Genomic DNA, 22,756 nt, shown 5'->3' on the forward strand with positions numbered 1-22,756 from the left:
GCGGCTGAAATGTCTTTGCCAGAAAAGAAACTAATGAGCTCCATCTGTCGATGCTCTGGCTGCGTTTGTAAAAGCACTTGAAAAGGAGCCATTCGGAAGGGAGTCCGTGCCGTTCTTGGACAATAAACGGGGAGGGGGGGAATCCAGCAGAAAAGTCCAGGCCTTCGTCCTTCGGGCTGATGACCCTCCACACATCTGCAGGGCGATGTTGGTGACGCTGCGGTCAACAGGAAAGGAAGGAAGAATCCACAAACCTAAATAAATGCTGGGGCAGATATGTCCTTTTTCTGCTGGGGGGGGGAGAGAAAGAGCTTGTGCAGCCAAAAGCATTGGACGTTTTTTTTTTAATGTTGTGAAAAGCACCCGATTTTCCCCAAACCACCACTTTTTTGGAGGGGGGAACAGGGTATTGGCGGGGTACTCCAGCCTGACACAGGTCGTTAGCGGTCCTTGCTTGCAAGACAGGAAACATCCAGCCACCAAGGGGGAAATCCAAAGAGTGACATCCCATTCGGTTGTGTGCGTGTGTATTCCCCCTCCCCCCGCCAAAAGAGACCAGATGGAATTTGCTCCTCCTCTCTCTAGCCGGACCACTTTGATACCAGAGCCACGACTGTAGCCACGCAGGGTCCATCTGGTTTACTTTAGTCACCCTCTGACTTTTGGCATTCAACCACTCTCCCTTCTCAGAGTCAGAGAACTGGGGGAGGGAGGGGGGCTGGCAACTGCCTTTTTCACCTTCATTCCATTAAGCAGGTTAAAAATAGAGAATCCACAGCTGCACCCCTTCCTTCCCCCCCTCCCCCGCAATACTTTAGGATGTCCTTTCTGTGTTGTTTCCCCACTTGTTCTTCCCTGACTCTGCAAGTTGCTTCGGCCACCAACATTTTGGTGCAAAGAAAATGCTCTCTCTATCTCTCCATCCAAAGTTTTTAAAACACATTGAATAAGAAGGAAAACAAATGCCACCGCATCAGTTTCTCAGTCACTGTTCTGCCAGAAGCAAGAAACTTGACTCTCTGTGTGTATAAAACATATAAAATACATGGACAATACTGCAAAGTTAGGTTTGCCAGGTCCCCTTCCCTCTTTTCTTAATCTCTGCTGATTCCCCCATCCCCCCATGTGTGACCCTTTTTGGCAGCTAGCCCCAGCTTTCAGGAGGCGCATCACCAGAGGTGTTCCCATCCCACAAGAATGGATGGAATTTTCTAGTTAATTTCTGGCTAGGTATGGAACCATCTCAATAGAGCTTTTAGATACTGACTTTAATACGAAAATGGGGGAGGGCGAGCGGCATATGCAGTTAGTGCTTAATCCTGCTCAGTCAAATTATCTAAATTCTATGAAGCCATTTAAAGGGGGGAATGGCTAGAAAAGAGTGATATTAATTGGCCACTGTTTAAAAACTTTCACAAATTCACAGAGTGGTAACTTTAAAAAATTGTTTCACAGATTTGCAAATTTTATAAGGAAACTGGTTTCTCACACTTGAACACTTTCTTAATGTAGGCTGCAGTCCTTTGTGTGGAAATAAGATCCAGTGAATTTAATGGTGCTCCTGTCCAAGTAACAAATGGCACAGAATCCGGTTGCTCCGTTTCCCCAAGTGAAGCTTTGGGGACAGCCAGAATCTGAAACAGGTTTACAGCAAGAAGCACAGCCCTTCGCACTACAAAAAAAGGGGGGGGGGTGTAGGCACAGCAATTGCCATTTACGAAGATCTGCACATTAATTTTGATTTTTTTCCCCTATTTGGACAGATCTTTCACTCAACTTTTTCAAATCTGGGTCAACTGAAATCAGTGGAACTGATTTCCAAATAAACCTTAGAATTCAATGTTAGGATGCAGAGTCATTCTCTTTTGATGTGTTGCTTTTAAAAAAATGAAACTGCATGCTGCTGAAAGGCATTTAAGATTTCTTTGCCCAAATATTTTTTAAATCTCTCAGTAGCACTAGAACAGCTAAAATAGGAGGTAGAAACAAAGAGTGGACTTTTCCCTCCTAAATAAGTGGAAAAAAATAAGGACAGAAATATATCTTCTCTGTACTATACTGGTTCAAGGAGAAATACCTCTTGGTCAAATAAAATTTAAGTTCTTCTGAAACATAAATTAACTATGAAAAATCCCTATGCCTAAAATTTTACAAAAATGGCACCCAAAACACTTATCCGTATGGTGGTTTCACCGCTCTTTCTTTCTGTCTCTCAAAAGATCCAACTCTTTGGGAAATCAAAACTGTTTGATTCTATTGAGGGACAACTCCCAAATAAATTTGTTTGAAGTGGATGCTTTTTGAAAAACAAAAAAAGCTCAAACTAAATGTGCAAAGAACAAGTCTGTTTAATAAAGGAAATGTAGTTTTTAAAAGACACCTCTTGTACAAAACTTTTAGGAAAAATATAAATGTACAAATGGAACAAAGAGAACTCTGCAGCTTAAGGCAGGGAAATCATTCTTGGAGGTCGAGATTCTTTAGGAGAAATAACCATCTTATGTAGATCCTCAGCCAGGCCCAAATTTCAGAAAGAGGGGAGGAAGATTCCCAGCTTTCCTTCCTTATTTTTATGGATTACAGAAAAATACTTGCAAACCTTCCAAAGCGGAGAGGGAAAATTGGAGGAGACGTGAGAAATCTTCCTGGAACTAGACCAGTATCTGTGGTTTCAAAGCAGGGGTTGTGGGAGATTGGGGGGGAGGGGCAGGGGAGCGATTACAAACCTGGCTCTTATGAAAAGTTCCAGCAAAAATGTCCTATTAAGGGCCAAGCCAAACAGCACACGGTCCTCCAGGCTCCGTGGAGAGGGGAGGGTAGGACAGAAGAAGAAGAAAAAATAGTATCCAAAGGAGGGGGAGGGGGCAAAAACCCACTTTCCTTTTACTGACTCTCTCCATAAGTTTCAGGATCCTTGCTGGTGTTCTCTCTCTTTTAAATAGAAATATATAATTAAAATTTACAAATACTATTTACAATTGTAATTACAAAAAGTCACCCTTTAATAGTTAATAAAAAAACCCTAAAGGAAAAAAAAATAAAAAAATTAGTTTTTGCTTTCATTAGAGGAGAGTTTTAAATACTTGGCTTTTCCTCTCCGCTGGCGCCTGTGCCTTTGTCTCTGATTGTCAGGCGGTGGACCCAGCTAAAGGCCTGCCCCTCGGGCTCCCCAGAGAACCACCGTGCGGGCTTCCCACTGCGCCCCGCTTCACACGGTGGTCTCGCCGTGCTTGCTGTTCGTGAGGCGGGTGTAGAACTTCCTCCAGGAGTGGAGGGTCTTGCCGGACCAGATCCAGAAGCCGGAGGTGATGCCCACGATGAGGGTCATGAGGTACTTGATCATGTAGACGGTGAAGTCGGGGCTCATGCGCGGCGTGTACTGGAGCGGGCAGGGGATGGCCAGGCTCTTGCAGTGCTGGCTGACCCAGCTGCGCTCCCAGTGCTGGCGGAAGGCCTGCTCGTAGAAGTAGCAGGCGATGACGATGGTGGCGGGCACGGTGTAGAGGACGCTGAAGACCCCGATGCGCACCATCAGGCGCTCCAGCTTCTCGGTCTTGGTGCCGCCGTGCTTCATGATGGTGCGGATGCGGAAGAGGGAGACGAAGCCGGCCAGCAGGAAGGAGGTGCCGATGAAGAGGTAGACGAAGAGGGGCGCCAGGACGAAGCCCCGCAGCGGGTCCAGGCTGTTGAGGCCCACGAAGCAGACGCCGCTGAGCAGGTCGCCGTCGATCTGGCCCAGGGCCAGGATGGTGATGGTCTTGACGGCCGGCACGGCCCAGGCGGCCAGGTGGAAGTACTGCGAGTGGGCCTCGATGGCCTCGTGGCCCCACTTCATGCCGGCCGCCAGGAACCAGGTGAGCGAGAGGATCACCCACCAGATGGAGCTGGCCATGCTGAAGAAGTAGAGCATCATGAAGAGGATGGTGCAGCCCTCCTTCTTGGTGCCCTGCACCACCGTGCGGAAGCCGTCCTCCTGGAAGCGCTCGTTGCACGCCACCCGCTCGCCCAGCACGAAGCCGGCGATGTAGGCCACCGACACCATGGTGTAGCAGCCCGACAGGAAGATGATGGGCCGCTCCGGGTAGCGGAAGCGCTGCATGTCCACCAGGTAGGTGGTGACGGTGAAGAAGGTGGAGGCGCAGCACAGCACCGACCACACCAGCACCCACAGGCGCGCGAAGCGCAGCTCCTCGGCGCCGAAGAAGAGGCGCCCCTCGGCGCGCGCCGGCTCGCACGGCGCCGCGCAGTCCCGCTCGCCCAGGAACTGGTAGTTCAGGTAGGCGGGCACGCGCAGCGCGCGCGGGCAGTGGAAGGGGCGCTCGGGGGGCGCGTAGCGCGGCGGGCCGGCCGTGGCCCCCGGGACGCCCCCGGCGGGCGGCGGGGTGGCGCTGGGCGGCAGGGCGGGCGCGCCCCCCCCCGCGCCCCCCGGCCCCCCGCCGCCCTCCTCGGAGTGGTTCTGCCCCACGCAGATCTGCTCGGCGCCGTGGCGCGGGAAGTGCTCGCAGCGCAGCCGCTCGGGCCACTGGAAGCCGAACTTGTTCATGAGCGCCTCGCAGCCGTGGCGCGCGCGCTCGCAGATGGCGCGGCACGGCGGGATGGCCTGCTCCAGCACGGTGCACACGGGCGCGTACATGGAGCACAGGAAGAACTTGAGCTCGGGCGAGCACTGCACCTTCACCAGCGGGTAGAACTGGTGCACCTCCAGGCCCGCGTCCTCCTGGCTCGTGTGGCCCAGCAGGTTGGGCAGGATCGTCTGGTTGTAGGCGATGTCGGTGCACAGCGGGATGGAGATGGGCTGGCAGAAGCCGTGCTCCGGCACCGACAGGCCCTTCTCGCCCGGCGCCGACCCCGACCCCGACGCCGGCCGCGGCAGCAGCAGCAGCAGCAGCAGCAGCAGGGACCACGACGCGGCGCCGGCCGCCGGCCGCATGGTGCCGGGCCGCCCTCTTCCCAGCGCCGCCGCTCGGCCGGCCCGCCGGACCCCGCCCGACCCCACGCCGGCCCGGCAAAAGTTTCCCGGCTCGGGAGGATCGCCGCCGCCGCTCGCTCGCTCACCCGGCCGCTGCCTTTGTGCCTCCCCTCCCCTCCCCTCTTAGCCCGATCCAAAGGCGGCCCCCCGGCCCAAGCCAGCTTCGCCCGCCGCCCCGCCTCGCGCCGCCCAACTTCCTCAATCCCAGGCCGGGGCCCCCGCGCCGCCCCCTCCTCCGCCTCCTCCGCGAAAGAATCCTCCGCTAAGCCCCTTCCCAAAATTTCCTCTCGCCCAATCAGATTCAAACCCCGGGACCAGCCCTCCTCCCCCTGCCTAGGATTGGCCAGCCACACCCCCCCCCCAGGAAAAAAGGGAACGAGACCCCGAGCCGGGCGCGCCCCTCCCCAGCACGGGCTTGTGGCTCCTTTGCAAGAGGGCGCGTTTCCTCGGGAGGAGGCGAATCCGGCCCCGCTCCGGTTCTTCGCGGGCCGATGGGCCGGACCGGGCCGGCGACGGGAGCCCCTCCCGCCAGGGCCCGGTTCGGACAGGCGCCGGTGCCAGGCGCCGCCCCCCCCCCCCCGCTGGATGCCAACAGCTGCCAAGCAAAACACGCAGGAAACTGCCTGGCACGCCTCTGCGCCTGGGCAGGCTCCGTCTGGGGCTGGGCTGGGATTTGTTAGTAAGCCAACTGCAAAAGTGTCACACGGGTTTATCTCCCCACCACCGCCACCGCCTTTCCTGGAGGAGCTCCAGTCTCTGTGGAATCCCCGCAACCCTAGATGTCGAGGGGTTATGTTCTCTGCTCATGCTCAGAGTCTCTCTGAGCAGGTTCACCTGCGGCTGCTTCTCCTCTAACTGGGAAGGCGTTTTCTCCCGTAGCTGATGAACAAGTGGCCTTTGGTCAGGGATGGAAAGTGGGAGTGGCTTTACTTTTATTTTAAGACTCGAAATATGTGAAATTGAACCCCCAAGAATTTTCTCCACAACCTGGCTGGTTTGGGGACCATGGGAATGTTCTGCCTTCCCCTTCAGCATAGAGTGTGGCTCTCTTGCCTGAGTCGCCTGATGTGCCAGTGTCCTGCAGGGTGCCTGTTCTTTTGGCAGGGCACATGGGAGACCTGGGATGCTGAGTTCCCTGCCTGCCGGCTCAACTTGCATCCGGCTTGCCAGCCACAGTCAGCGAACCAATCAATCCACGGGCACCCATTGTCTGCACCCAAACAGTTCAGAAGTGGCGGTGCTGCTTTTTCTGTTTATTTCTTTACAGTATTTGTAGCCTGCCTTGACTCTTTAAATCTCCTTTTTAAATCTCCTTACACGGTTAAAAGGCACATAAGTTACATTTGAAATTTTTGAATTGAGACTTACTATTTTTGTGCTCCTCTGTGCTTTCTGACACCGTTGCTCAACAGCTGATCTTGCAAACGATTCTTGCAATTTTATCAACACAGATGCTGCTGACTGCACAGCCACCAAAAACAGGCATCGAACTACACCTGAGTGATCTGCAACTGATACTGTGCCGGACAAGAAAGTCCCTTTAATTACTCATCAACAACCCTGAGGAATACGTGGCTCTTCTCTGGTGATCAAGAAAACTGTGTTTGCAGACTGTGCAACTGCCCACAAGGTGCAATCCCTACTTATTGTTACCTATTACCAAGGAACAGCCTGGCCCTGCAGCACAAGCAGCTGCTGTGCAGGCACGCAGCTTCTCGGCCCAGTACTTGAGACAATGTGGATGAGAGCCACCCTGGCAATCATGTTGGTGCTGAAGTTCCCATCATCTCTGTGGAGGACTAATTTGGTTGGTAGAAGAAGAGGAGGAGGAGTTGGTTTTTATATGTCGACTTTCTCTACCACTTAAGGCAGAATCAAACCAGCTTACAATCACCTTCCCTTCCCCTCAACACCCTGTGAGGTAGGTGAGGCTGAGAGAGCTCTAACAGAGCTGTGACTAGCCCAAGGTCACCCAACTGGCTTCGTGTGTAGGAGTGGGGAAACAAATCCAGTTTACCAGATTAGCCTCCGCTGCTCATGGGGAGGAGTGGGGAATCAAACTCATTTCTTCAGATCAGAGTCCACCGCTCCAAACCACCACTCTGTCCTCCTTTGGGGCAGGTTGCTGTATTTGGTGGCACAGGAAGGAACAGGATATAGTCCTATGAATCTCTAGAATACAGTATGCAAACTGGCTGGGCTACAGCCTAGTGAAGCTAGGGTGTGAGTATCACACCCATTTAGCCCTAGTTGATTTTATAAGATCTTATGGTTTAATGTGGCCTGATGTGGTCAAATGCTGAGAAGAGGAACGTGGGTTCAAGTCCTTGCTCTGTGTGGCCCTCAGCAGGTCACTCACAGCACAATCTCTGCCAGTGAGGACTCTGACAAAAGGGGAAAGCCAAGACAGGTTGGGAACAACTCCAAGAGGATCTTAAACATGGAGCGTGGACAACAGCCTAGAAACAAGAGTCACTGTACCACTGCCGTGGTACCACATCTTCACTTTACCTGTTCACTGATGAGGTCCAATGGGAGACTGAGCAGGAAAGAGATCTTGGGGTTGTGGCAGAGAGGTGAATGATACAAGACCAGAGGACCGGAGCCCACCACTCCACAAAGCAACGTTGGAAGCCTTCCTCTGTCCTCCACTGGAGGAGCATCCACTTAAGTTGGGCTACTTTCCCCATCTTAAAGCCAGATTATATGCCAGCATGTGGCAATGGCAGAAAAGACAACCTTTATTATTAGGAATGGGTTTAAGAAATGATAATCACATCTACATCTATGATGGAGTGGCTGCATTTGGAATAATACTCACACAATAGGTCACCCCATCTCAAGAAGGATATCACAAAACTGGGAAAAGTTGCAGAAAAGGGAAACCTGCAACCATTAAAGTGTTGGAGCATCTCGTCTATGAAGAAAGGCTGAATTGTTTGGGGTTTTTTAATTTAGAGAAAAGACAAGGGGGATAAGAACCTTATAAAGCAGGGGTGGGGAACCTCAGGCCCGGGGGCCATATGCGGCCCCCGAGGACATTTTTTGTGGCCCTCGGGAGGTCTGGGACCCTGCTGCAGAGGCGGGGCGCAGGCCGGCCCTCCCAGAGGGTGTTCCTGGCACCACGGCTTACAGCGGCGCTGCGGCGCTCTTTGGACCTCCTCTCGCTGACTGTCGGCTGTTGAGCAGCGAGAGGGAGGGGGAAAGAGGCTGGCAGCTCCCGGCAGCAGAGCATGCATGCAGGAGCCGATCGGGCTTCGGGGGGGCCTTTTTGTGGACTCTGGGGAGGAGAGGGCATGGAGATTGGGACCCGGTCGCGCGGGGCTCTGTGCGCCGCCGGGTGTGTGTGAGCAGGGGAGGCTAGGGCCCGGTCGTGTGGGGTCAGCGGGTGTGTGTGTGGGGGGGGGGAAGGCTTCTCTCTCTTCCTCTTTTTCTGTCACTCTTTCTCCTTTCTCTCCCTCTTTCTCCCTCTTTTTCTGTCTTTGTCTCCCTCCGTCCTTTTCTTTGTCTCCCTCCGTCCTTTTCTTTCTCCCTCTCTCTCCATTTCTTTCTCCCTTTCTCTCCCTTTCTCCCTCCCTCCCTTTTCCTCTTTCTGTTTTCCTTCCTCCCTTACCGATCAACTGTGGGCTGCACCTCCCTGGCACCTCGTTTGCTCGGGCCCACTGCTGGCTGCCCTTCCGCCTGGGAGGGGGGTGGGGGCACCCCGCAGGCCTTCTCTCTGTGGCCAACCTCTGGGGTTGCCAACCTCCAGGTGGTGGCTGGAGACCTGGCAACCCTCGCCTCTTCCCCCCCCCCCACCGGGAGATCTACACCTGGTATGCCCCCTGAATGGTGTCATAAATTTGCAAATGGCCCTTGGCAGGAAAAAGGTTCCCCACCCCTGTTATAAAGGTTCATAACAATATGCATGGTGTGGAAAAAATGGATTGAAAGACCCTTCTCCTCTCAAAACACTCAAACTCAGAGTCATCCAAGTTAGCTGATGGGCAATAGATTTAGGGTAGAAAAGAACATGCTTCTTCACCCGGCGTATAACCTCTTGTAGAATTCACTGCCACAAGATATGGCGATCAACCTCTCTTCACATGAACACATGAAGCTGCCTTATACTGAATCAGACCCTTGGTCCCTCAAAGTCAGTATTGTCTACTCAGACTGGCAGCGGCTCTCCAGGATCTCAGATAGAGGTCTTTCACATCACCTGCTGCCCGGTCATTTTAAGGGATTGAACCATTGGGCAGAATGAGCTGCATTCTGGGAAGAAAGGAAGTCAGGCTGCCAAGCGCACAAACTTCACGGAGAACACAGTTGACAGCTGTTAGTCTTGATACCTAAAAATTACACTTCTGTGGTCCAAAGTTCTGACTGCTAGACATTGGGGGCAGACAACAGGGGGTGACTACCTCAGTCATAGCCGACTCGTGAGTTTCCCGGGGCACTTGGCTAGTTACTGGCAGAGACAGAAAGCTGGACTGAAGGATGAGGCCATTCTTCTCAGCAGCTCACTCGCAGTCAGGCCTAGCGACTCCTCACAGCATACTTTGACTTATTTGTTTCATTTATATCCCTCCTTCCTTCTCCTCCATTTTATCCTCATAACAACCCGGTGAGGTAGGCTAGGCTGAGAGTGTGTGACTGGCCTGAGGGTCACCCAGCGAGCTTCCATGGCAGAGCGGGGATTTGAACCTGGGTCTCCCAGATCTTAGTCCAACACTCCAACCACTTAGGGTTGCCAGGTCCCTCTTCGCCAGCGGCGGGAGGTTTTGGGGGCGGAGCCTGAGGAGGGCAGGGTTTGGGGAGGGGAGGGACTTCAATGCCACAGAGTCCAATTGCCAAAGCGACCATTTTCTCCAGGGGAACTGATCTCTATCGGCTGTAGATCAGTTGTAACCACAGGAGATCTCCAGCTAGTACCTGGAGGCTGGCAACCCTATAACCACTGCATCACATTGGCTGCTGTGTATAGGCTTGTGGCTTTGGTGGGCCACCAGAAAAGACAGAAGAGAAAGGCAGCAGCATCTGGCGATTCCCCCCACCCCCACCCCCGATTGCCGAGATGCAAACGGCACCAATAAATACGGATGTTGCCAGGTTGATGGTTACCCTGCTGCAGCGACAGCATCTCATAGTCGGACCCTATAGACTTCCTGATCTGGCTTCCAATGTTTTAAAGAATGGCTGGTCCAGAAAATTGTCTTTCTCTTGATTTATGCTTCTCCTTCCCTGTGGGTTTATTTTCAAAGGGCTCTTCGTTGAAGTGGCATTTCTTTTAAAAACAGATAAAGATTGGCTGAGAAGTGTGTAGGCCGCCTTTCAATCTCCACCCTTCCGTGAGCAGGGCTGTCCCTTTAAGAGGTCTCAGTCTAATGGCTAGGTTGCTCCTTGCATATAATTGCCCCATTTTTACTAACAAAGAAATCCATTATGGCCCCTTTTCCCCTCAGTGGCACCTCAAAGGGAGAGAATTCTTTTGCATGTTGCTATGAGGGTTTATTTGGGGGGGAGAGAGATTGAGGATGGGGTGGGAAGAGGAGAAACTGGAGGAGAGGTCTTAATTATGCAAAAAGTGGGGGCCATTAACAAGGAGATCTTAAAGCAAAGTTAATAACATTGTAATTGTTTAGGACCATTAGATCTTGGGGTCCCCCCGGTGGTTTCAGTTTCAGTTTCAGTCACCTTTAATGGCATGATAATAAAATAGCAGTCACAAAAATACATGAATCTCCATACTTACAAGTCAGTAGTATAACTAAAACTTAAGCATCAATTTAAAACTCATCGGTGTTAGACACTATAATAATACGTTCTCCCGAGCGACACGTGGAAAAAACCAAGACTTAATGTCCAGCACAGCTGTCACCAGCACCCATTTATGTATTCTTTTCCCAGCATCTATAGGTTGCCTCGGATGATTTTATTATTTATTTGTTTCTTTACCCTTTATTTTGTTTTTGCCAGGAATTCTGCCACATGTTCGGGCACAGAAGGCAGCCCCCACGGTGTTTTATGGGGAGAGGCAGGGAGGATTCAACTACTAAACCAGGTATGGTAAGGGAGGGATTTTGGACTGGGAAAACACAATTTAAAATAAAAGATTGAACATTTCTTTAATGAACTTGTTTCAGTTTTATTTGTCTTTGCTTCTGCTGGGATTGACATTAGAAAAGGTGCCGAGAAGTTTTTATTTTCTTCGGAGGCAATTCCTTCACCTTGTTTATTTTCAAATTACAGAGGGATTAAATAATCCAGAAGGTCATTAGCATGACACAATCTCTTTAAATGGCTCCTTGCGACAGAGATGGGGGCGCAATCTCTTGTGTAAACACTGTTGAAATAAATGAATCCATCATCCGCTTTTTATATGGAGCAAAATAAGAATGAGCGGATGCATCCGGTACAAGGCGAATGCATCCTCTAATCCTGACCCCATGGAGATGCATTCAGAGGATTCACTGCCAGCCGCCTCTGGCAGTAGCTGGCTGGAAGGGCTTCAGCATCCCACAAGGCTTTGGGGGTTGGCTGGGTGGCTCCTTTTCTTAATCCCACCACAGCGATAACATGTTGCACTGATGTCCTCTGGCTGCACATCTGTGGCATACACAATCCCCCAGAGTCGCATGTCCCTACCCACCCACCCACCCAAGAAAAAACACTGCTATACCTGAATCTTAGAATTTGAGGCAATTTCTGCTGCTTGCTAGGAACTTCTTCATGCTTTGGGTGTGTTTGACTGGTTTCCCCCAGGAAACAAAAAACCCGCACATAGAAAAACAGAGCATCTCAACAAAAGCCAGACCCTTTTGGCTTTTACATGGGGGTGGAGGGGGAGAAGCATGCAGGCAGTACCATATAGGTCGGAGATTATTTTTCTAAGCGTTGAAACTGGCCCGCGAAGCAAATCTGTACTTCAGGAACCCAAAACCAGCCACCCCTCCATGACCCACGTCAGCCCATGCAACAAACTTCTCGCGCTGAAGTTGCATTCATTTCTTCCTTTATTTCAAGTTCTGCTTTTGTCCCTTGCCCTAAGGAATCTCCCCCCTCCACACACACACACACACTGCAGTGGAATCTGGCGTGTGCAATAGCAGGCAGCCATCTGCTTTGTGCCTGGAGGTGGCCTTTCTTTCTGAACAAGTGACCCTCTCCCCCACCCCACTTGCTTCCCTTCTCCTTTTGTCCGCCACTCACCGCCACCATCTCCACTTACCCTCCACTGCCTCTCTCCTAGCGGCAGTTAACTCTTTCCCTGTCATATTTCTAAACTCTCCCCCTTTCCTAGCTCTCTCCTGCCAGCTTTTTTTATCCTCTGGGCAATCTGACCCTTCTTAAGCAGTTCTCCCCCCCCTCCATCTCTTCCTCTTTCTGTTATCTCCCTTTCCTCCCCCACCCACGTTTTCTCTGATACCAAGTCCCGAGTTCGGCTTTTGTCCCTGAAGCAACTGACCTGTCCCAGAATAGTCCTTGATTGTTTCAGGCCATCTCTGTCCCTCCCCCACCCCCATGAAAGCAAGCCAGGGGCTCTCCAGTGTTGCATTGGGAGAAGTACGATTTTAGGGCTCTCATTTCACTTTTTATCAGGTGCCCTGAAATATCTTGCAATAGAAACTTGTGGCTGTTCATGCAGACTTACAGGCTGGCTAATCACTCTAAAAAATACCCAGCCTGTGGGGCTAGATGCACCATATACCCACATCTCGGGAGAAAAAGACAACCAAACATTTCTGGAATTGCAGGGACCAGTGTGTATGTGTTAAAATCCTCTTCTTCTTTGCCACGTTTTTGTCTTCTTGCCCAACGAAGATAAAACATGGAGAAATTTATTTTATGGAAGAAAAGAAACATACTTTTAAAGACGAACACTGGATAATTAAAACGTCCAGGCATTAAATCCCAAATAACAGACAGTTTGCAATTTCATGCAGCCGGAGCTCTGCTCTATAGGCCACTGGCAGCACACATAGGAATCCAGTATTGAACGTACCTCCCTTTCTGTTACACTTTGGTGCTGAGCTTTCCCTGTTCTTGCTGGAGTAAAAAACAAACAAACCCTTTAATGCCAGGAAAGGTTCCTGCCATTCTAGAATCTAGACCATAGTGTGGCTAAGGTTGCAATTTTGCTTTCCCCTGCTAGTTAACATTCAGCCTTCCCATGCAGGGTTTTAACCCTGCCAAATTGGGCAGAGGGGAGTGGAACCATGTCTCGCTGAGAGGCAAAGCCAGATTTTGTTTCCTGCTCCAGCTTCTCCCACCATGACTTTTATTTAAAATTACAGAGCAGGAGGAAATCAGTCCAAATTTCTGGAAGGTGCAGGTGCACAGAGAGGGGCCCATGTGCAGAAGTTAAAGTAGCCCAGCCCCAGCTCCCACAAGGAAGCATGAGCAGAAGCCAGTTCCCAGCCACTCGCTCGCAGCACCACTGTGGAATGAGGCTGGTAGAAACTGGCACTACAGTGGCAAGGAGGAGTGGCCGGCCTTTGGGGCTGTTTAAATGTGCCTGACAGGGCGGAGGTGGTGCCCAATCAGCAGGCAGTGGAGCTCAGCAGCCACAGGGCCAGGGAAAACCCGAGGCCGGTTCTCTGGACAAGCCACATGGGCAAGTACTTGGGGTGGCACGGTGCAGAGCTTGCTGCGGCACTGCAAAGGTGCCGCAGCACGCTTTGCACTGTGTTACCCCAAATACTTGCCCATGTGACTTGTCCAGAGAACCGACCTCGTGTTTGGCTCATAAGCAGACAGGCAGCCCCTCCTGGTCCTGTGTGTTGTGAGTAGGGTTGCCAACCTCCAGGTACTTCAGGTGCGCAAAAGTTAATAGTCCAGAATGGTAAGTCCAAATCAAGCGCAGATAATATTCAGTCGCAATAAAGCACGGAACAATATTCAATCGCAATGGGCTTCCGGTAAAATTCCCATTTCAGAGCTTTCTTCAAGCTTCAAAAGGTTTCTACGTGCCAATAACACCTGCAATAAAATGCAAGCCTTCATAACATCTACTCTTCAAGATTTACAATAAATTAATTAAATATTCTAAAAATTGTCTTATACATACAAAATATATATTGCATCTATATTAATTATATTACATACCACAATTGGGAAGAGACGTCTATTGTGCCATTCTGTCTGAGCAACTTAATTAGCGTCTAAAGTGTGTCTTCCTAAAACTGTGTTGTGAGTAGGGTTGCCAACCTCCAGGTACTAGCTGGAGATCTCCTGCTATTACAACTGATCTCCATCTGATAGAGATCAGTTCTCCTGGAGAAAATGGCTGCTTTGGCAATTGGACTCTATGGCATTGAAGTCTCTCCCCAAACCCTTCCCTCATCAGGCTCCGCCCCAAAAACCTCCCACCGGTGGCAAAGTGGGACCTGGCAACCCTAGTTGCAAGCCAAATCCACTTGGTTTGGGTGCAGCTGGCAGCAGGGCCACAGGCCCAGGAGGCGATGGGGATCGCTTGCTGGTGGCTCTAAGCAGCCCCAGGACAGCCTCATCCCCCCTCCCTCCGGAAGGCCAGCAGCTGGGCCCTTCCAGTAGCTGTTTGGGCCGGCCGGGCCGGCCGTGAGTGGTGTAGCAGTGGAAGAGGGAGGCTGAATAAGGCTGACCCTTTCCGCTGTTGTCGATGGGGACATATGCCTGGAGTCCATCCCTGGCCTTCGGGTTGCCAGGTCCCTCTTCGCCACCGGCGGGAGGTTTTCTGGGGTGGAGCCTGAGGAGGGCGGGGTTTGAGCAGGGGAGGGACTTCAATGCCATAGAGTCCAATTGCCAAAGTGGCCATTTTCTCCAGGTGAACTGATCTCTATAGGAGATCCCCAGCTAGTACCTGGAGGTTGGCAGCCCTACCTGGCCTACCTTCCTGTATGTGTGTCTCTGCTCTGTCTGTCTGTAGCTGCTTTGAGGGGGTTGTGCTGGAGTGTTTGTTCTGCTGCAAATTCTACAGCCTGATAGGGTAGGTCACCTTGATCTTAATATATCCTCTTATTACAGAAATGTTTCCAAGAGGCTTGATTCCTTCAACATACAATGCATAATGTATGACTCAGTCTGTAGCCTGTGGCTTGGCTCCCTTTCCTGAGCTATGCGCTCTGCCAGACATCTGTGCTGCATGTGTGAATTCTCTGCCGTGGATTCCTTTACTGTCCTCAGGCAAAAGCGTCTGGCCCTTTTGTGGCCTTCCAGCTCACCTGGGTGGAGCTGCTCCGGGTGGGAATGGGGGGGGGCGGAGCTTGTGTGTGGTGGGGGTATGGCCAGCAACCCCAAAAGGAAGAGGCTGCCACCCAGATCGCCTATGGGCAGCTGGTAGGGGCCAGCTGATCAGGGCTGAGCTGGCCCATCAGTCGTGGCTTGAGGAAACCTCTGCATTATCCAGCCAGCCCAAAAGATCCACCCTGGAGAAAATGTTCCTGGCCTTGGTGAGTGGAGGCTGAGGAGGAGGCCAGGAGTTTTAAGGGCTGGGTCAGGAGAAATGGGGGTGGGGAGCAGGAAGAATAGGACATTAGGCAGAAATTTCTAACAGAGAGGTTCCTCAGTGGAGCAGGCTTCCTCGGGAGGTGGTGAGCTGTCCTTCCCTGGAGGTTTTTAAGAAGAGGTTAGATGGCCATCTGTCAGCAAGGCTGACTATTACCTTAAGCAGATGATGAGAGGGAGGGCATCTTGGCCATCTTCTGGGCATGGAGCAGGGGTCACAGGGTGTGTATGTGGGAGATAGTTGTGAATTTCCTGCATTGTGCAGGGGGTTAGACTAGATGACCCTGGTGGTCCCTTCCAACTCTATGATTCCATGAAAGGAACAGTCAGCGTAAAAGGAGGCAGAATTGGAGGAGGAGGAGGCAGCAGAAGGGGGAACAGGTGGTGAGGGCAGATAGCTAATGAGGAAAGAAGATGGGGAGAGAGAAGGAGCAGGAGATGGGGGTAGACAGCCAACCCTGGTCCCCATGGTCCCTAGAGGCCACTACAGTGCCCCAGGGGGGCACAGAAGGCCACTGCCCTGACTGAGGAGGGGTCCCTAGGAGTGACGGACGTATGGGCAGAATGCTTGTGTAAGGAGGGAATTGCCAGCGGGTGAGGGTGCCGTTTGCTTTAACAGCTCAAGGGGCGGGGGGACACAAGGTATCCCTCCCTACCAAGGGCCTGCAGAGCCCCAGCTGGGAAATGTGTAAAGGTTTTCTAGAGTGTCTTCTACAAACTTACTTCCTTAATAACACACTCCATAGATACCTGTTAAATTTACTTTTAAAGAAATTGGTTAGGTCACTTTTCCATTACAAATCCATTAGGTGGTGAGAATGAAATATTAAAAAAAAAAAAAGACCAAACACTAAATAAAGCAGAAAAAAAAGCAATACATGTATTAATTAGGGTTGCCAACCTCCAGGTTATAGCTGGAGATCTCCTGCTATTACAACTGATCTCCAGCCAGTAGAGATCAGTTCACCTGGAGAAAATGGCTGCTTTGGCAATTGGACTTTATGGCACTGAAGTCCCTCCCCAAACCCCACCCTCCTCAGGCTCCGCCCCCAAATTTCCCGCCGATGGCAAAGAGGGACCTGGGAACCCTAGTATTAACTGCGAGCAGCAAATTAACTAAAATCAGAATATCAGTAAAACCTCCACAAAACCGCAAAGCATAAAAGAAAATGGCCTGACGTTGGTCTTAAGTGAAGTTAACCGAGGTGCCTCACAGCTCTGCCTGGAGGGGGCACTCCACAGTTGGGGTGCCATGACTAAAAAGGCCCCTCTGCCCAGTCACCACATCAGTCTCAGATGCCGGGCCCCCAGATGTGGTCTTTCAGTGCAGACCTCCTAAAATGCTCGTCAGGCTCTTATGTGATACAAATGTGGCAGGGCTCACTTGCCTGGGTTGTGCATTGTAGATGGTAATTGGTGCTGGTGAGTCAGCTGTAGGTTTGAACGGTGGACGGCAGAGTTGTGGTGGGGTTGCTTAGTGGTGAGACTTGTGAAAGCACCTGAACCAGCTGTTTTACATTGGACAGAGAAAGCATTTTTTGGAGGGCTTAATTCTTTTATCTCTGGGCTTCACCCTGACCCCCACTGTGCTCTGTCCATGGACCCCTCTCCCCACCCAGATTCCAGAATTTTGTCTCAGGAGCTGGCAAGCCCCAAGGCCTGGCTGCATGTACTCCATATAGTTGCAGAAATGAGTATTTGCTACATTTCTGGTTTGTAAGGATCAGCTTCCAACATGCAAGCAAGGACAAGCACAGCCGACTTAATGGCGACTTCATAGGGTTTTTAAGGCGTTCAGAGGTGGTTTGCCATTGCCCGCCTCTACGAAGCAATCCTAGACTCATTTGGCAGTCTCCTATCCAAGTACTAACCAGGACTGACTCGGTTAAGTTTACGAGATCTGACCAGGTCAGGCCATCCAGGTCAGGGCAAGTGGATTTTAGCAGCCAGATTTCTGGGAAGCAGCAGGGTTTCAGTGCCTGCTATGCTTTGAATAAATGCATGCTGTAAAAATACTCCATGTGTAGATGTCATCCGCTGATGTACTTCCACACCAGTTGCAAATTGCAGGCCATCCCTGTTGCTGAATTTTGATTTGGGGGGAAGGAGGAGGGAAGCACAAGGGTGGTGCAATTCGTGGATGTGATTTCACTGTTGCCAATGAATGCGATTCCACCATGAAACACCCATGGGTCTGAATGCGACGTGACTCTGGCAAGGCAAAAATCCCCCCACCCCCGGGAACTTTACTTGGCCCATCTCAGGCAGCAACCCACCATGCAAGTGCTTTTGCCTTTGCCAGAATCATGTTGAAACCAGACAGAAAGACAAGTGGGGATTGTCCGCGCTCAGAGACATTTGGTCCTAAATAGCTCCAGATCACCCCATTGTCTGGATGAGCCTTGGAGGCCCTGGCAAAGAGGCCCTGACCATATTTCCTTGAGACAAAAATGGGACATTGGGATGGCAAAAACGGGACAGGGGTTATGTAATAGTGTAACCTGATCGGATCACTTTTTCTATGAGAATTTACCCAGCCTCGCCTGCATGCAGCATAAGAAATGTCAGAACTGAAGGAAACAAACGTTTGAAGTGTAATGAGGTGGAAAACAGGACAAAATTGACATTTTAATTAGAAAAACGGGATGGCCAGGAAATATGATAAAAACGGGACTGTCCAGTTCAAAACGGTACATATGGTCAGCCTAAGCCATGCTGGCCTGGTCTGGCTCACTTTGCCTGTTCTTTGTTGCCATTCTCCCCCCAACCTCATTTGGGGTTTTCTTCCCAATCCCCACCCAACCCCCCTGGACTCTTTCTTTCTTTCTTTCTTTCTTTCTTTCTTTCTTTCTTTCTTTCTTTCTTTCTTTCTTTCTTTCTTTCTTTCTTTCTTTCTTTCTTTCTTTCTTTCTTTCTTTCTTTCTTTCTTTCTTTCTTTCTTTCTTTCTCTCTCTCTCTCTCTCTCTCTCCCCCCCCCCAAACTTCTTTTCCTAGCTCGCTCGCTCCTTTTCCTGTAACTTAAGCTTTTGTTGAGAGTAGCGAAGGGCCGGCCGCCTTGCAAAGAGGCCCCGCTGCCTTTCAGGGCGTAATTGAAACCATCGCTCTGTCAGAAGGGGAGGGGGCGCCCAGAATCAAAGGCCGCAGGGTGGGGTGGGGAGAATAGCTTGACCCTCAAGGCAAACTTTGATTTATGGTCCTCTTGCCCACCAGCTAGTCAATCTGTGTCCCCTAACTAAACAGGCGTCAGCAGAAGGAGGGAGAGCACCCCCATAGGGGTGTGTGTGTGTGTGCGCACGCGCACATGGGGTTAGTTGGTAAGCTAACTGGTTAGAATGGCCAGGCTTTTCCTGACAAGGTTCCTGAAACCAATCGGGCATGCTAGTTCACCAAACTGCCCTTTCTCCCTGCCAGGAAGGGTTTCTTCTGCTGAACTGCCTCTTGGGCCAGAGGCTGAATGCCTGGGGAGACAGGGGAAGCAATCTGTGGGGCAGCCTGGCCCTTGGGAAGAAGGCAGCTGGCGAGGGTGGGAGGACTGTTCTTTTGCCTGGGTGCTGCTTTTGCCTGGCAGTGCCTGTCCCTCGCCCCTCAGCTGGTCGGCCAGGGTTCATCAGAAAATGAATGCTGTACTGAACCCTGGAGCCAGTGGAGTAATGATGGAAGTGAGCATGTGCAGAGAGCCTGGTGGGATCTGCACTCAAGGTCTCAGCCTTGGAAACAGTTGTGAGTCTGAGGGCTTGGCTGAAGACTGCTGTCCTGCACTGAGTTCTCTGAGCATGCTAATGAAGTGAGGAAGAGAGTGTCTCTGAGCATGCCGGGTGCCTTTCCTCACTGTTGGGAAACCGTCACCTCCCTGCATGCTGCTGGTTCAGGCTTATTGCTCAGAGAACAGACGGTGCTTCTGCCCTGATGCCTCTTCCGGAGGCATCCGCCGGCATTCCCTTGACAGCCAGTTCAAACGGCTCCACAGAGTTTTCTTGAGCTGGATTTGACAGGTTAACCCACCCACCCCAAAAAAAACACATACACACAACAGGCACCCTGAGATAGGTGAGGCTGAGAGAGGTGGGAGAGAACTGTGACTGGCCCAAGGTCACCCACCAGGCTGCATGTGGAGGAGCGGGGAATCAAACCCAGTTCTTCAGATTAGAGTCCACCTCTCTTAACCACTGGTATAAGACGGACCATATACACACTTCTCCTTCTCTTGCCAAAGACACTCCCTGCAGATTCCACCAGTCTATTCCCTAGAGGTGTGCCTGCTGGCTCTGCTCACCAACCCCAAAGCTCACTGTGTTCCCAACACCTAACAATGGCTTCATTCCATAGCAGCAGGGTCCTCCCCTTGGAGACAGTCAATGCCAGACGTTAAGGGGTTATAGCATTATAATAAATGCTGTATGGAACTCCTATTTCATTTCCACTTGCAGCTGAATACAATTCTGCCTCCTGCCAAAAGAGCTAGTGAAATAGTTGATGAAGCAGCAGCAAGAGCAACCATCCTTTGTGTGAGCTGTAGCCAAAATTAGATTGATAACAAACACCATACCCCGTCTTTCTCCCCAGTGAGGACCCAAAATGGCTCACATTGTTGCCTCTTCCATTTTATCCTCACAACAACCCTGTAAAGTTGGAATGGTTGAGAGTGTGTGGCTGGACTAAGGTTGCCTAGCAAGTGTCCGTTGCAGAAGTGCAGTTCAAACCTAGATCCTAATCAGACACTCTAACCACTACACCACAAGGCCTGCGATAGGTTAGGAAAGTTGCTAGCCCCCCCCCCCGTTTTGTTACAGAGGAGCTATTTTGCATCCTCCCTGTCTGTGCTCCCTTCCTGGTTTCTCATGAGTAAACCTTTCTTCCATTGCATATATAAGGGGAATGTTTGGGAGCCAATCTGTGCCAAGGGTGTTCGGATGCCCTTCATTTTTGGTGCCTCGACTCCTATTATCATCTTGCAGCTGGTGGCTCGTTTTGGGACTCCTCGCTTCATTTTCTGATAAGGTATGCCTGCCACAAACAAGGAATCTTCGCTTCCAGTGCAGATAGCATGGGGAGTGTGCGCAGTTTCTCAAGATAATGAGGCTCAGGATGTTCCAATCTTTTTCATTTTTAGCCCTCCAAGTCCTGTCATCATCCTGTAGTTGATCGTCAACTTCAGGATGATAATGACTCCTAGGTCCATGCCTGCCGCACATAGGGTTGCCATCCTCCAGGTAGTAGCTGGAGATCTCTTGCTATTGCAACTGATCTCCAGCCGATAGAGGTCAGTTCCCCTGGAGAAAATGGCCACTTTGGCAATTGGACTCTATGGCTCTCCTCCCCAAACCCCGCCCTCATCAGGCTCCGCCCCAAAAATCTCCAGGTATTTCCCAACCCAGAGCTGGCAACCCTGGCCGCACACAGGCAGCCTCTGGTTCCGTTGCAAATAAGCCCCGGTGCAGAGCTGGTGGCGGCGAGAAGCAGGCGACAGACCTGATCCCTGCCTTGGCTCCCCTGACCGTGACTCACCAGGGGCTTGGTGGATGCAACCTTCGGCCTCGGCCTTCCCCGCCGCCCCCACCCTGCCTGCCCCAGTCTTTCTCCCTGCCTAGGAAGAACAGCTGAGGGCCCTCATATGACCCAGTGCGGGGTGGGGGTGGGGGTGGGGCTGCCCCTGCCCCGAGGAAAGTTGAGCAGATAGCAGGCCCGGGTCTGGATCCTGCAGCTGTGCTTGTCAGCCTAGGCCTGCCTGAAATCCTTACCCCTTCCAGGAGGAGGAGGAGGAGGGTGAGCTTCCTTGGAGGGGGGGGGGGGCTGCACCCTCCTCCTCTGGCCTAGAAGGGACTAACTGAAAGGAGAATCAGGGGGTCTTTGCCCGCCGTGGTCTGCTGCTCCTTAAAAGAAGCAGAGCCCCTCTCTCTCTTTCTCTCTCATGTGACTGGGATTTGCCGTTAAGTTGCCCTCTGGAAAGGGCTGACCTAAAAGGGAGCTCAGCTCACTCTCCAGCTGTCCACGCATTTCTTTGTAGGCCCTTGGAATTAGAAAAGGGTCACCTGCTCTGGTGGTTTAAAGCTTTTGTTGAGTTTCCTGGAAGCTCCGGCTGGGGGGCTGTCGGCAGTGTGTGGGTCAGCAATGGCTGGCAGCCTGCCGCCCGAGACACTTTGTCTCCCCTTTGCAATTATCCTCCGTGGGGCGTGGTGGGTAGATCTCAGCTGGAACTCAGACGTCTAGCTGGCATGTAGCAAAAACAGGGAGCATCCAGGAAAGCCCGGCCTTCCCGTGGTGTTCTGCATCTGTCTTCCTTCTGCCTCCTAAGGATTTTGCCTTCTGACCCGTGGCTGTCTCCTCTCCAGCGAATCCTTTCCAACTGCCCAGAAGTGATCACAGAACTGCAACTGTGATCAGGCACGTGCAAAAGGTCTACCTAGTTCTGCACTCTGTCCCCGATGGGGCAAGTCAAGTGCCTCTGACCACAAAGGGAATGTTTTCCTATGTCAACCCCCATCTTCTGGGAGGTTCAGGTGGGCTCAGGTTCCACACCCCTGCAAATTCCGTTTCAACAAATCCCAGGGAGCTCTGGCCATACAGCTCCCAATCTGCGTCTGCTTCCTCCTCCTCCTCTGCTTCCTCCTCCAACTTCCACAAGCCAAGTCTGGTTATCCGTGCTGAGGTGAAGAGCCTTGTCCCTCACAGACCCCCTTCTCATCCTCCTCCCAAGCCAATCTTGCTCATGAGCAGATGTTTAAATTGGGTTGCCAATCTCCAGGTGCGATAGGGTTGCCAACCCCCAGGTACTAGCTGGAGATCTCCTGCTATTACAACTGATCTCCAGCTGATAAAGATCAGTTCACTTTGGCAATTGGACTCTATGGCATTGAAGTCCCTCCCCTTCCCAAACCCCACCCTCCTCAGGCTCCGCCCCAAAATCCTCCCACCAGTGGAGAAGAGGTACCTGGCAACCCTAAGCTGGGACCTGGAGATCTCCCAGAATTATAAGTGATCTCCAGACTACAATTCAATTCTCCTGGGGAAAATTTCTGCTTTGGGGGTTGGTCTCTATGTAGGGTTGACAGCTCCAGGTTGGGAAATACTACCTGGGGTTTGGAGGGGCAGAGCCTGAGGCGGGTGGGGTTTGGAGAGGGGAGGGATTTCAATGCCATAGAGTCCAACTGCCAAAGCAGCCACTTTCTCCAGGGGAACTGATTTCTGTTGCCTGGAGATCAGCTGTAATAGCAACCACCTGGTGGTTGGCAACCCTATCTCTATGGCATTATACCCTGTGGAGGTCCCTTTGTTCCCCAAGCCCCGTCCTCTCAAGGCTTTATCCACAAATCTCCAGGAATTTCC

At 51.6% G+C, this 22,756-nt stretch overlaps 1 protein-coding gene across 1 annotated transcript in view; it reads right to left on the reverse strand.

Moving 5' to 3' along the window:
• Window positions 1-3,207: 3,207 nt before the first annotated feature.
• FZD2 (frizzled class receptor 2) overlaps window positions 3,208-22,756 on the reverse strand; it is a 46,720-nt gene continuing 27,171 nt past the window's right edge. Inside the window, 2 exon segments of the mRNA XM_056864704.1 lie at window positions 3,208-4,861; window positions 4,863-5,020. Coding sequence (XP_056720682.1) covers window positions 3,209-4,861; window positions 4,863-5,020 — 1,811 coding nt within the window. The 3' untranslated portion in view covers window position 3,208.

The sequence above is a fragment of the Euleptes europaea genome, chromosome 18, assembly GCF_029931775.1.
Source record: "Euleptes europaea isolate rEulEur1 chromosome 18, rEulEur1.hap1, whole genome shotgun sequence".
Classification (NCBI taxonomy): domain Eukaryota; kingdom Metazoa; phylum Chordata; class Lepidosauria; order Squamata; family Sphaerodactylidae; genus Euleptes; species Euleptes europaea.